The 14,581-nt window shown below is 42.7% G+C and overlaps 1 protein-coding gene across 2 annotated transcripts; it reads left to right on the forward strand.

The window, feature by feature from the left end:
* Positions 1-7,582: 7,582 nt before the first annotated feature.
* Positions 7,583-14,041, forward strand: SPRY2 (sprouty RTK signaling antagonist 2). 2 transcript variants are annotated; one of them, XM_075265385.1, is made up of 2 exons: positions 7,583-7,989; positions 12,310-14,041. In XM_075265385.1, exon 2 carries the CDS (start codon positions 12,361-12,363, stop codon positions 13,300-13,302), a length of 942 nt encoding a protein of 313 aa, XP_075121486.1. In that variant the 5' UTR covers positions 7,583-7,989; positions 12,310-12,360; the 3' UTR covers positions 13,303-14,041. The 2 variants fall into 2 exon arrangements, with proteins under 2 accessions (XP_075121486.1, XP_075121487.1); XM_075265386.1 differs by lacking the exon at positions 7,583-7,989 and adding an exon at positions 8,371-8,908.
* The last annotated feature ends 540 nt before the right edge of the window (positions 14,042-14,581 follow it).

The raw sequence follows: 14,581 nt of genomic DNA on the forward strand, positions 1-14,581 counted from the left end.
GTGCATACTGGTATATAGGGATGGCCCAGTAATAATATAATATATACTAGTCCTGTTATCCATCCTGTCAGAGCTGTGTATACTAGTATATAGGGATGGCCCAGTAGCCATATACTGTACTAGTCCTGTTATCCATCCTGTCAGAGCTGTGTATACTGGTATATAGGGATGGCCCAGTAACCATATACTGTACTAGTCCTGTTATCCATCCTGTCAGAGCTGTGTATACTAGTATATAGGGATGGCCCAGTAACCATATACAGTACTAGTCCTGTTATCCATCCTGTCAGAGCTGTGTATACTGGTATATAGGGATGGCCCAGTAACCATATACTGTACTAGTCCTGTTATCCATCCTGTCAGAGCTGTGTATACTAGTATATAGGGATGGCCCAGTAACCATATACAGTACTAGTCCTGTTATCCATCCTGTCAGAGCTGTGTATACTGGTATATAGGGATGGCCCAGTAATAATATAATATACTAGTCCTGTTATCCGTCCTGTCAGAGCTGTGTATACTAGTATATAGGGATGGCCCAGTAACCATATACTGTACTAGTCCTGTTATCCGTCCTGTCAGAGCTGTGTATACTAGTATATAGGGATGGCCCAGTAACCATATACTGTACTAGTCCTGTTATCCATCCTGTCAGAGCTGTTTATACTGGTATATAGGGATGGCCCAGTAACCATATACTGTACTAGTCCTGTTATCCGTCCTGTCAGAGCTGTGTATACTAGTATATAGGGATGGCCCAGTAACCATATACTGTACTAGTCCTGTTATCCATCCTGTCAGAGCTGTGTATACTAGTATATAGGGATGGCCCAGTAACCATATACTGTACTAGTCCTGTTATCCATCCTGTCAGAGCTGTGTATACTAGTATATAGGGATGGCCCAGTAACCATATACTGTACTAGTCCTGTTATCCATCCTGTCAGAGCTGTGTATACTAGTATATAGGGATGGCCCAGTAACCATATACTGTACTAGTCCTGTTATCTGTCCTGTCAGAGCTGTGTATACTCGGTGTATAGGGATGGCCCAGTGACCATATACTGTACTAGTCCTGTCAGAGCTGTGTATACTCGGTGTATAGGGATGGCCCAGTAACCATATACAGTACTAGTCCTGTTATCCATCCTGTCAGAGCTGTGTATACTAGTATATAGGGATGGCCCAGTAACCATATACTGTACTAGTCCTGTTATCCATCCTGTCAGAGCTGTGTATACTAGTATATAGGGATGGCCCAGTAACCATATACTGTACTAGTCCTGTTATCCATCCTGTCAGAGCTGTGTATACTAGTATATAGGGATGGCCCAGTAACCATATACTGTACTAGTCCTGTTATCTGTCCTGTCAGAGCTGTGTATACTCGGTGTATAGGGATGGCCCAGTGACCATATACTGTACTAGTCCTGTCAGAGCTGTGTATACTCGGTGTATAGGGATGGCCCAGTAACCATATACAGTACTAGTCCTGTTATCCATCCTGTCAGAGCTGTGTATACTAGTATATAGGGATGGCCCAGTAACCATATACTGTACTAGTCCTGTTATCCATCCTGTCAGAGCTGTGTATACTAGTATATAGGGATGGCCCAGTAACCATATACTGTACTAGTCCTGTTATCCGTCCTGTCAGAGCTGTGTATACTAGTATATAGGGATGGCCCAGTAACCATATACTGTACTAGTCCTGTTATCTGTCCTGTCAGAGCTGTGTATACTAGTATATAGGGATGGCCCAGTAACCATATACAGTACTAGTCCTGTTATCCGTCCTGTCAGAGCTGTGTATACTAGTATATAGGGATGGCCCAGTAACCATATACTGTACTAGTCCTGTTATCTGTCCTGTCAGAGCTGTGTATACTCGGTGTATAGGGATGGCCCAGTGACCATATACTGTACTAGTCCTGTCAGAGGTGTGTATACTCGGTGTATAGGGATGGCCCAGTAACCATATACAGTACTAGTCCTGTTATCCATCCTGTCAGAGCTGTGTATACTAGTATATAGGGATGGCCCAGTAACCATATACTGTACTAGTCCTTTTATCCGTCCTGTCAGAGCTGTGTATACTAGTATATAGGGATGGCCCAGTAACCATATACTGTACTAGTCCTGTTATCCGTCCTGTCAGAGCTGTGTATACTAGTATATAGGGATGGCCCAGTAACCATATACTGTACTAGTCCTGTTATCCGTCCTGTCAGAGCTGTGTATACGGATGGCCCAGTGACCATATACTGTACTAGTCCTGTTATCTGTCCTGTCAGAGCTGTGTATACTCGGTGTATAGGGATGGCCCAGTGACCATATACTGTACTAGTCCTGTCAGAGCTGTGTATACTAGTATATAGGGATGGCCCAGTAACCATATACTGTACTAGTCCTGTTATCCGTCCTGTCAGAGCTGTGTATACTCGGTGTATAGGGATGGCCCAGTGACCATATACTGTACTAGTCCTGTTATCTGTCCTGTCAGAGCTGTGTATACTCGGTGTATAGGGATGGCCCAGTGACCGTATACTGTACTAGTCCTGTCAGAGCTGTGTATATTCGGTGTATAGGGATGGCCCAGTAACCATATACTGTACTAGTCCTGTTATCCATCTTGTCAGAGCTGTGTATACTAGTATATAGGGATGGCCCAGTAACCATATACAGTACTAGTCCTGTTATCCATCCTGTCAGAGCTGTGTATACTAGTATATAGGGATGGCCTAGTGACCATATACTGTACTAGTCCTGTTATCCATCCTGTCAGAGCTGTGTATACTGGTATATAGGGATGGCCCAGTAATAATATAATATATACTAGTCCTGTTATCCATCCTGTCAGAGCTGTGTATACTAGTATATAGGGATGGCCCAGTAGCCATATACTGTACTAGTCCTGTTATCCATCCTGTCAGAGCTGTGTAAACTGGTATATAGGGATGGCCCAGTAACCATATACTGTACTAGTCCTGTTATCCATCCTGTCAGAGCTGTGTATACTGGTATATAGGGATGGCCCAGTAATAATATAATATATACTAGTCCTATTATCCATCCTGTCAGAGCTGTGTATACTAGTATATAGGGATGGCCCAGTAACCATATACTGTACTAGTCCTGTTATCCATCCTGTCAGAGCTGTGTATACTGGTATATAGGGATGGCCCAGTAATAATATAATATACTAGTCCTGTTATCCGTCCTGTCAGAGCTGTGTATACTAGTATATAGGGATGGCCCAGTAACCATATACTGTACTAGTCCTGTTATCCATCCTGTCAGAGCTGTGTATACTAGTATATAGGGATGGCCCAGTAACCATATACAGTACTAGTCCTGTTATCCATCCTGTCAGAGCTGTGTATACTGGTATATAGGGATGGCCCAGTAATAATATAATATACTAGTCCTGTTATCCGTCCTGTCAGAGCTGTGTATACTAGTATATAGGGATGGCCCAGTAACCATAAACTGTACTAGTCCTGTTATACATCCTCTCAGAGCTGTGTATACTAGTATATAGGGATGGCCCAGTAACCATATACTGTACTAGTCCTGTTATCCGTCCTGTCAGAGCTGTGTATACTAGTATATAGGGATGGCCCAGTAACCATATACTGTACTAGTCCTGTTATCCATCCTGTCAGAGCTGTGTATACTGGTATATAGGGATGGCCCAGTAACCATATACTGTACTAGTCCTGTTATCCGTCCTGTCAGAGCTGTGTATACTAGTATATAGGGATGGCCCAGTAACCATATACTGTACTAGTCCTGTTATCCGTCCTGTCAGAGCTGTGTATACTAGTATATAGGGATGGCCCAGTAACCATATACTGTACTAGTCCTGTTATCTGTCCTATCAGAGCTGTGTATACTCGGTGTATAGGGATGGCCCAGTGACCATATACTGTACTAGTCCTGTCAGAGCTGTGTATACTCGGTGTATAGGGATGGCCCAGTAACCATATACAGTACTAGTCCTGTTATCCATCCTGTCAGAGCTGTGTATACTAGTATATAGGGATGGCCCAGTAACCATATACTGTACTAGTCCTGTTATCCGTCCTGTCAGAGCTGTGTATACTAGTATATAGGGATGGCCCAGTAACCATATACTGTACTAGTCCTGTTATCCGTCCTGTCAGAGCTGTGTATACTAGTATATAGGGATGGCCCAGTAACCATATACTGTACGAGTCCTGTTATCCGTCCTGTCAGAGCTGTGTATACGGATGGCCCAGTGACCATATACTGTACTAGTCCTGTTATCTGTCCTGTCAGAGCTGTGTATACTCGGTGTATAGGGATGGCCCAGTGACCATATACTGTACTAGTCCTGTCAGAGCTGTGTATACTAGTATATAGGGATGGCCCAGTAACCATATACTGTACTAGTCCTGTTATCCGTCCTGTCAGAGCTGTGTATACTCGGTGTATAGGGATGGCCCAGTGACCATATACTGTACTAGTCCTGTTATCTGTCCTGTCAGAGCTGTGTATACTCGGTGTATAGGGATGGCCCAGTAACCATATACTGTACTAGTCCTGTTATCCGTCCTGTCAGAGCTGTGTATACTCGGTGTATAGGGATGGCCCAGTGACCATATACTGTACTAGTCCTGTTATCTGTCCTGTCAGAGCTGTGTATACTCGGTGTATAGGGATGGCCCAGTGACCATATACTGTACTAGTCCTGTCAGAGCTGTGTATACTCGGTGTATAGGGATGGCCCAGTAACCATATACTGTACTAGTCCTGTTATCCATCTTGTCAGAGCTGTGTATACTAGTATATAGGGATGGCCCAGTAACCATATACAGTACTAGTCCTGTTATCCATCCTGTCAGAGCTGTGTATACTAGTATATAGGGATGGCCTAGTGACCATATACTGTACTAGTCCTGTTATCCATCCTGTCAGAGCTGTGTATACTGGTATATAGGGATGGCCCAGTAATAATATAATATATACTAGTCCTGTTATCCATCCTGTCAGAGCTGTGTATACTAGTATATAGGGATGGCCCAGTAGCCATATACTGTACTAGTCCTGTTATCCATCCTGTCAGAGCTGTGTATACTGGTATATAGGGATGGCCCAGTAACCATATACTGTACTAGTCCTGTTATCCATCCTGTCAGAGCTGTGTATACTGGTATATAGGGATGGCCCAGTAATAATATAATATATACTAGTCCTATTATCCATCCTGTCAGAGCTGTGTATACTAGTATATAGGGATGGCCCAGTAACCATATACTGTACTAGTCCTGTTATCCATCCTGTCAGAGCTGTGTATACTGGTATATAGGGATGGCCCAGTAATAATATAATATACTAGTCCTGTTATCCGTCCTGTCAGAGCTGTGTATACTAGTATATAGGGATGGCCCAGTAACCATAAACTGTACTAGTCCTGTTATCCATCCTGTCAGAGCTGTGTATACTGGTATATAGGGATGGCCCAGTAACCATATACTGTACTAGTCCTGTTATCCGTCCTGTCAGAGCTGTGTATACTGGTATATAGGGATGACCCAGTAACCATATACTGTACTAGTCCTGTTATCCATCCTGTCAGAGCTGTGTATACTAGTATATAGGGATGGCCCAGTAACCATATACTGTACTAGTCCTGTTATCCGTCCTGTCAGAGCTGTGTATACTAGTATATAGGGATGGCCCAGTAACCATATACTGTACTAGTCCTGTTATCCGTCCTGTCAGAGCTGTGTATACTGGTATATAGGGATGGCCCAGTAACCATATACTGTACTAGTCCTGTTATCCGTCCTGTCAGAGCTGTGTATACTGGTATATAGGGATGGCCCAGTAACCATATACTGTACTAGTCCTGTTATCCGTCCTGTCAGAGCTGTGTATACTAGTATATAGGGATGGCCCAGTAACCATATACTGTACTAGTCCTGTTATCTGTCCTATCAGAGCTGTGTATACTCGGTGTATAGGGATGGCCCAGTGACCATATACTGTACTAGTCCTGTCAGAGCTGTGTATACTCGGTGTATAGGGATGGCCCAGTAACCATATACAGTACTAGTCCTGTTATCCGTCCTGTCAGAGCTGTGTATACTAGTATATAGGGATGGCCCAGTAACCATATACTGTACTAGTCCTGTTATCCGTCCTGTCAGAGCTATGTATACTAGTATATAGGGATGGCCCAGTGACCATATACTGTACTAGTCCTCTCAGAGCTGTGTATACTGGTATATAGGGATGGCCCAGTAACCATATACTGTACTAGTCCTGTTATCCATCCTGTCAGAGTTGTGTATACTAGTATATAGGGATGGCCCAGTAACCATATACTGTACTAGTCCTGTTATCCATCCTGTCAGAGCTGTGTATACTAGTATATAGGGATGGCCCAGTAACCATATACTGTACTAGTCCTGTTATCCGTCCTGTCAGAGCTATGTATACTAGTATATAGGGATGGCCCAGTGACCATATACTGTACTAGTCCTCTCTGAGCTGTGTATACTGGTATATAGGGATGGCCCAGTAACCATATACTGTACTAGTCCTGTTATCCATCCTGTCAGAGTTGTGTATACTAGTATATAGGGATGGCCCAGTAACCATATACTGTACTAGTCCTGTTATCCGTCCTGTCAGAGCTGTGTATACTGGTATATAGGGATGGCCCAGTAACCATATACTGTACTAGTCCTGTTATCCGTCCTGTCAGAGCTGTTTATACTAGTATATAGGGATGGCCCAGTAACCATATACTGTACTAGTCCTGTTATCTGTCCTATCAGAGCTGTGTATACTCGGTGTATAGGGATGGCCCAGTGACCATATACTGTACTAGTCCTGTCAGAGCTGTGTATACTCGGTGTATAGGGATGGCCCAGTAACCATATACAGTACTAGTCCTGTTATCCGTCCTGTCAGAGCTGTGTATACTAGTATATAGGGATGGCCCAGTAACCATATACTGTACTAGTCCTGTTATCCGTCCTGTCAGAGCTATGTATACTAGTATATAGGGATGGCCCAGTGACCATATACTGTACTAGTCCTCTCAGAGCTGTGTATACTGGTATATAGGGATGGCCCAGTAACCATATACTGTACTAGTCCTGTTATCCATCCTGTCAGAGTTGTGTATACTAGTATATAGGGATGGCCCAGTAACCATATACTGTACTAGTCCTGTTATCCGTCCTGTCAGAGCTATGTATACTAGTATATAGGGATGGCCCAGTGACCATATACTGTACTAGTCCTCTCTGAGCTGTGTATACTGGTATATAGGGATGGCCCAGTAACCATATACTGTACTAGTCCTGTTATCCATCCTGTCAGAGTTGTGTATACTAGTATATAGGGATGGCCCAGTGACCATATGCTGTACTAGTCCTGTCAGAGCTGTGTATACTCGGTGTATAGGGATGGCCCAGCAGTAACAATATAAGGGCCGGCTCTGGGACAGCGTCTAGTCACCACCCACTGCACTCTTATGTGCTGGAGCAGAGGCCATTGCCCCGTGAGCTCCCTCCTGCGGCTCAGAGCTGGGAGTGTGAGTGAATGTAGCCCCGCAGAGCCAATGAGCAGGCACCGGATGCGATATATCCTCTGGGACAACAACTGCTCTGTTCCTCCTCAGTTCCACATGACGCCATTTACTGCCCTACCTCCTCCTCCTCCGAGCCCAGAGCACAACAACGCTGAGGCGGCGGCGGCGCCCTGTCACACTGCTCTGCCGGCTCTCCTGTGACTTGTGAGCACTTCTGCTGTCCCGGGCACGGCCGCCCTCTGTGGATACTACAAGTTGGAGCCGCGCCGGACTCCGCAGCGCTTCTGGGGATTCTCTATTGGAACTTACTTTACTTCGCTTATTTGGGGACTTTTCCTACCGGACTGTGCGACTTTGTAGCCGGGAGCGGATTTATTAGCAGAACTTGCCGAGCAGAGGGGAGTCGTGGTGCAGCTGCGGTGAGTATGGGGTTAAAGCTCACTTAACCCTTGCAGGCGCAGAAGTTGTTCGTCGCTGCCTGTGGGACCCCTATTAGTCTGGGGTGGGGGCGGCGGAGCACCCCCTCTTGTGACTAGTTGTCGGCCCTGGCTGTGGGGGACCCCCGATCAGTATGGATTGTTCCTGGCTGCAGGGCAGTGCATACAGTGCATGGAGCGGAAACGTGGCTTGTTTTGGAAAGTTGAGTGATCTGAGTGGTGATAAGTCGCACAGCTTGTGCTCTATGTAAGGCAGCCTGCACCTATGTCCTGCAGCCTGCACACATGTACTATTCTCTGCACACATGTACTATTCTGTGCACACATGTACTATTCTGTGCACACATGTACTATTCTGTGCACACATGTACTATTCTGTGCACACATGTACTATTCTGTGCACACATGTACTATTCTGTGCACACGTGCTATTCTCTGCATACATGTGCTATTCTCTGCACACATGTCAGCTGGTGCAGTTTACAATAAAGTGCACGTATATTGTGCTCTTGTGTAGTCACACTTTCCACTCTGTGGTTTGCACTGCCTTCTATTTAGAATGCAGGGAAGGATGGATGTGATGCTGTTGAGCTGCTTCGGAAATGTTGTGGTCTAGTTTAAAGAGCTATTTATGTCTTTTCGCCCTGTCCCCACAGTAAACTCCTTCCTCCTTCCCCCTCCTCTAATCCTCAGTCTGATCACACACTCGGCTCCTAATGGGGTTTTCAGGGGGGCGGGGGGGGGGCAGAGGAAACCTAGAGACAGCACCGCATTCACACAGGACATCATACAGCAGACAAACACAATCCACACTGTGTGCTAATGAAGTTCTGCAGCGTCCACCCTGGGCTGGAGACCCTCATCCCCTGCCATGGAGGCTGGCACTGTCAGAAACTTTCTTGTGAGTTTGCCATATACAGCCTGTTCTCCAGGGTTGGAGTTTATTTGGTGATATTTATTATTACATTGTATCACTTCTTCCAGAAAGGAAACATTTCTGTGTTTCCTATGAGGGATTCAACTGTTTACTTTATTAATCTGAAGGATAGGAAAGTTTTTTTTCTTCTTCTAAATCTGGTTAGTTTGCCACATACATGCATGTGGAGGTGCCTCTTGAGGTTGGGTAGAGGCCTGTTGAAGAACTTTACATGGCAGAGTTGCATATATATAGTATGTGTATATATATATATATATATATATATATATATATATATATCTTGCTAAACATAGTTTCACCCTGGTTAATGTGATTAACAGGATGGTGTATATTGTATATATTAGTGTGTGTTATAAGTGATACTTTTTAGACTTTAAGTGGCAGACATATAATATAGATGAGTAGTTGGCTACTTGAAATCTATAGATTGATCCTGAATAAATCCGATTAACAGATGTTGTAGATGAAGATTACTTGGTGAGAGCTGTATGAATGCTCCGATATGAAGTGTGTCTCTGTACATGTACATAAAGATATGTGTACCATGTATGTTAAATGGGGATACTTCCCATGTTAGGAACTTTTTTAGGTTGTCAGATAGGATCATCAATCTAAAGCAGTAGTTGACCGATTGTCAGCAGCAGTGAACTATAAGGGACTTTGGGTATCCATATAACTTTTTGTAACTTAACTGCGTTTATTTTTATATTGCTGTACTTTTGACGTTCTTCTTGCTTTGGACACTAAGTGTAATGTGAAGTTTCTCAAGTTAATGGCATGGCTGTAACTTCTATATTGAACTCCAGTGAAAAGAGCAAATGATCTGACAGTGGATTGTGTCTGCTCCTGCGAAGATGGATATCAATTTACTTTTCAATTCCAGTCTTGCAGTAAAGCTTTGCTTGACTAGTCCACCGCGAGGACGGCTCCGTCATAAATGGTGCACTGAGGATTGTTGCACTTGGTTCCTGCACTGTACAATTTCTTTTGCAACTTTTGATCAATGTCGAGCGTCTATAGTGATGACAAGCTTTACATGACTTGACATTTCATTGGGTTTGTTTTATTAAGGCCACTAAGGTGATCTCAATGGAAGATTAGGCCTATGAGTGGAAATCCAAGCTCTGTTGTTTTTGTGTAGGTTATAATAGGGAGAACTTTCCACATATATAAAGACAGTAACTATCTATATTGAGAGGCGCAGTTTGTATTGCATGCTTAGCACATTGCTATGCATTGACTCCTAGTTCCAATCTTTAAACTAAAAGTCTGTGCACTATTTACTTTGTGAATACTTCTAAGGGAGTTTAGACTTTCTGAGAGGTTCAGTTGTGTAACTTGGGCGTGAAACACTGCTGACTTTTAGGGAAACCTGGTAGTTCCCATTAGAGCCATGGAAACATCGTTCAGATTTTGTTGAAATATATATTTCCGTTAACAAAAAGCTAATTTGAGAGGAACGTATGGCCAGCCATTACATCAGAGCTGTTGAGCAAGTTGTACATTGAGTTCCAACATAACGTGTGTGTGTGTATATATATATATATATATATATATATATATATATATATATATATATATCTTTGTGTATATATATATATATATATATATCTTTGTGTATAACTGTGTGTGTGAGACTCTTGTCTAATGTATAGATATCGCACAATTTGAGGAGTCACAATGCACATAGTTAGGAGTTGGGTATTCGGTTTGAGTTGTGTAGGACTATAGGCAAACCTAGTGCAATAAGTGATCATTGTGCACAGATATTTTGGCACCTTAGGCATAAATGTGGCTATTAACTAGGCTTGTTCTGTTGTGTAATTGACCAGTAGCCAAACTCCACAGCCATTCTGCTCTTCGATACTTGATATTATTCAGCCAGTAGTTTGTCCAAACACTAAGTTTCTAATGAGATATTGTTTCTAATACACCTGATCCCCTTTTCTGGTACATGTCTATATATTTGTAATGTTGTCCATAGTGAGTACAGTCAGACGATGGATCAGTTGTTCATCTAATTGTCAGTTTACTATGGTGAATTGTAGTAGCTCAGCTATATGTATATGTGTACGTTGGGGGTACCTAGACCATAAGAAGAGTCTAGTCTTGCAGCACGCTTTAACACTTTGGTACAGCCCCATATTGATCTTTGTATGATGGCTCCGGCTGGATCTTGGTATTTTGGTGAAGGAGCTGCATCATTTGCTAATGGTCACTATCTGTTCACCTTTAGCTTCAGATAGGCCCAGATAGTGTTTGCACAGCAATGATCTCAATCCCTTCATTATCAAGCAAGTTAGCAGAGGATATGCTGGTTGTGGGAATACCTGATTCTATAGATTGTGTAATTAAAGGGCCCTTCATCCTGAAATGCTGGAAGGGTGATCGCTTCCTAAATTCCACGAATAATGTGCATTATTCTGTCCATCCTCATCTAGATTAGTTAGCAGCGCCTTTGGCAAATGTATCAAAGCCATCAGACTATAAAGACTTTTGCTGGAAATGCAGGTAGTGTTTGTTATGCGAATAGTAAAGTGTTTGGAGCATTGTCATTCACATTGTCCTGACCTGAGTAGAGCGACAGTCTCATAATGGCAGCTGGTTTCCTGTTCCTTTGAATAGCTTTTACTGCAGTCTAAGAGGAACCTGGTTTCCCTCCACCTGTTGTGACACGTTCACAATGAGAGGAAGTAATAAGCCACTGTTACATTACATAGGAGTTGTGTAGCAGTGTCTTGTGTGCTATGTTATATGTATATGTATCATTTCCTCCAACTCCACATGATATCAGTCTGGACTGTTGGTAACAATACTGCCTTTCCCTAACTTGGTAAGTTGCTACAGTGGAAGCATTGCATGACCACATTAGCTCTGCTACATCTACTTTTCTTGTCAATTCTATGAGGCCATGAGCATATAATGAATACTAGCTATTTCCTTAGACTTCTAACCCTTTTTTGAGAATTACTTTAGTTTTTTTTTGTGATTTCTGCGTCTTTTTTTTTTTGTTGCTGCCTGTGGCGTGTCAGAGGAAATACTAGAAATAGAATGTGTGGCTTGTCTTTCTTAGAAATACAGCAGAGGAAATTGTAGATGAGGAGATTAGTTTACAACTTATTGTCCAGCCTGAACTGGGTGGGATTTTTCTGATAAATGTCAGAGCGTGCTGTGTAACTTTGGACAGAGATTTATTTTCCTAGTACCTCTATGTACTGTTTGGGTAGAGAATAGTATTCACCTTCTCAGAATTTCTGTATTTTTAGAACCAATTTTCATTTTCATCTTGAAACCTAGACTTTGTCAGAAACTCACTTGCAGAATAAATAATCGTGTTTTTGTTTTGTTTTTTTTTCTTCCCACAGGATTTCAGATGTGTTCTCGGCCTACTGGAGTGAAAACTCTTCAGAGTACTGATGGAGGCCAGAGTACAAAATGGCAGCGGATCCCAGCCTTTACTCCAGGCTCGGCGTGACAACGGGAGACCACATGGTGATATTGACCCAAGGGACATTTTGACGCAGCAAGTTCACGTTTTGTCATTGGATCAGATAAGAGCCATAAGGAACACTAATGAGTATACTGAAGGGCCTACTGTGGCTCCTCGACCTTGGGTTAAACCTGCTCCTCGCCAAACTTCCCAGCACAAAAATGAAAGAATACATGTGGTAACCGACCAGAGGCAATTCAGCCGGAGCCCTCTTCCACCAATGCATCCCTCATCACAGGCGTCTTTGTCTCGGTCCGTGAGTACAGGATCACGAAGTAGTATAAGGACAAGCACAAGTAGCAGCTCATCAGAGCAAAGACTTTTAGGTCCTTCTTATTCATCTTCGGGGCTAGGTGCTGACAGGATAATTCGTGTACAACCCAAAGGTGAGCTGAAACCAGAGGAGTTAAAGCCTTCCAGTAAAGAGGACTTGGGCTTACATGCATACAGGTGTGAGAGCTGCGGGAAATGTAAGTGCCAAGAATGCACTTATCCAAGAACTCTTCCCTCCTGCTGGATATGTGACAAGCAGTGCCTTTGCTCAGCACAGGAAGTGATTGACTATGGAACTTGTGTTTGCTGTGTGAAGTGCCTATTCTATCACTGCTCGAATGACGACGAGGACAATTGTGCAGACAACCCCTGTTCTTGTAGCCAGTCACATTGCTGCACTCGCTGGTCTGCTATTGGTCTCATGTCAATATTTTTGCCTTGTTTATGGTGTTACCTTCCAGCCAAGGGTTGCCTTAAGTTGTGCCAGGGCTGCTATGACCGGGCAAAGAGGCCAGGATGCCGATGTAAAAGGTCAAATACAGTATGTTGTAAAGTGCCACAGTTACAGCCCAGAAGTTTGGGGAAACCCACATAGCAGCGGTTGACTACAAGAAATGAGAAAGTAATTGGACTTACTTTTAACACAAATATGCAATCATAACTTGGTACAGTTGGTAGAAGGCAGGGGGAAGGTTTTTTCTTTTTATCCTGTTTGCAGTGATTTTTCTAAGTGCCATCTTAACCTCTAGGCTTGTTAGAGAACCTTTACTCAAGCTCGGACTAGGACCCAGTGATCTGTGCCACATAAGATATAAGCTAAAGCAACACAGACACTCCAATGTACTTGTGAATAATACTTGCAACATTTGTAAAAATTAGCAGATGAATTTGTTTTTTTTTCTGCCAGAGATGATGTGCTATATTTTTGTACATAAAGAATAATATTTACAACTGTGAATTTGGTGCCACTGTACTGGCATAATCACGAAATGTACTAATATACATTCAGAGGAATGTGAATCTATCCCAATGGTTAGATTGTGCTTCAACTTATTGAAAAATTAATATTTCTACTCTTTGGACTTTCTGTATATTGTACAGTTACAGTAAGAGTCAGCCTTTATTTTCTAATTTTTCAACATATTGTTTAGTGTAAAGTATATTTATTTGAAGTTTTATTATTTTATAAAAGAGAAATATTTATTTTAAGAGGCATCTTACAAACGTTTCCCCTTTTTTATGATGTCAGTGTCTGCAGATGGGGGTAACTGATGCATATGTTCACTATAAAATAGAAAATATATTAACGTTTGAAATTAAACCTTGAAAGTGTTTGATTCTCTTCATTTTAATGGTATGGAGTGGTGAATGTGTGTGACTGACTTCCCATATAGAGTCTTATATCAAGAGTCATGTGCAGTTAAGGAGGTTGTTTCATTTAGACAAACCTTTTCGGGTCTATTATCAGACCTCTTATTGGGTGAAGATGAAAGCCATTCCTGGTTTGGATCCTGGCTATGAAGGATTATATATGTATATTGCTTTCAGTAAACATTCTGCGGATGTACTTAAACCAAGCCAAATTGTAGGACCCCCTTGTGTAACAGCAAATATCAAAGACAGCCTGCAGTTAGCTTGACTTGCTTGAGGGTTGGTGGTGGGCTGCCTAACGTGATGCTAGAAAACTACTTTAAATCAAAGTTTAGGTCTATTTACTTGGTTTTTAATTCTCTGTGGGAACCATTTAGATGCAAAGGCAAGACTGGCTACCATGATGATAAAACAGGAAAACCTTCCCCTAGATAACGCTGTGGATCTGATCCCATTTTTGGCACTCCATTTATACATATGGACTCGTATGGAGAAATTTGTAC

This window comes from Leptodactylus fuscus, chromosome 2 (genome assembly GCF_031893055.1).
Source record: "Leptodactylus fuscus isolate aLepFus1 chromosome 2, aLepFus1.hap2, whole genome shotgun sequence".
Classification (NCBI taxonomy): Eukaryota; Metazoa; Chordata; class Amphibia; order Anura; family Leptodactylidae; genus Leptodactylus; species Leptodactylus fuscus.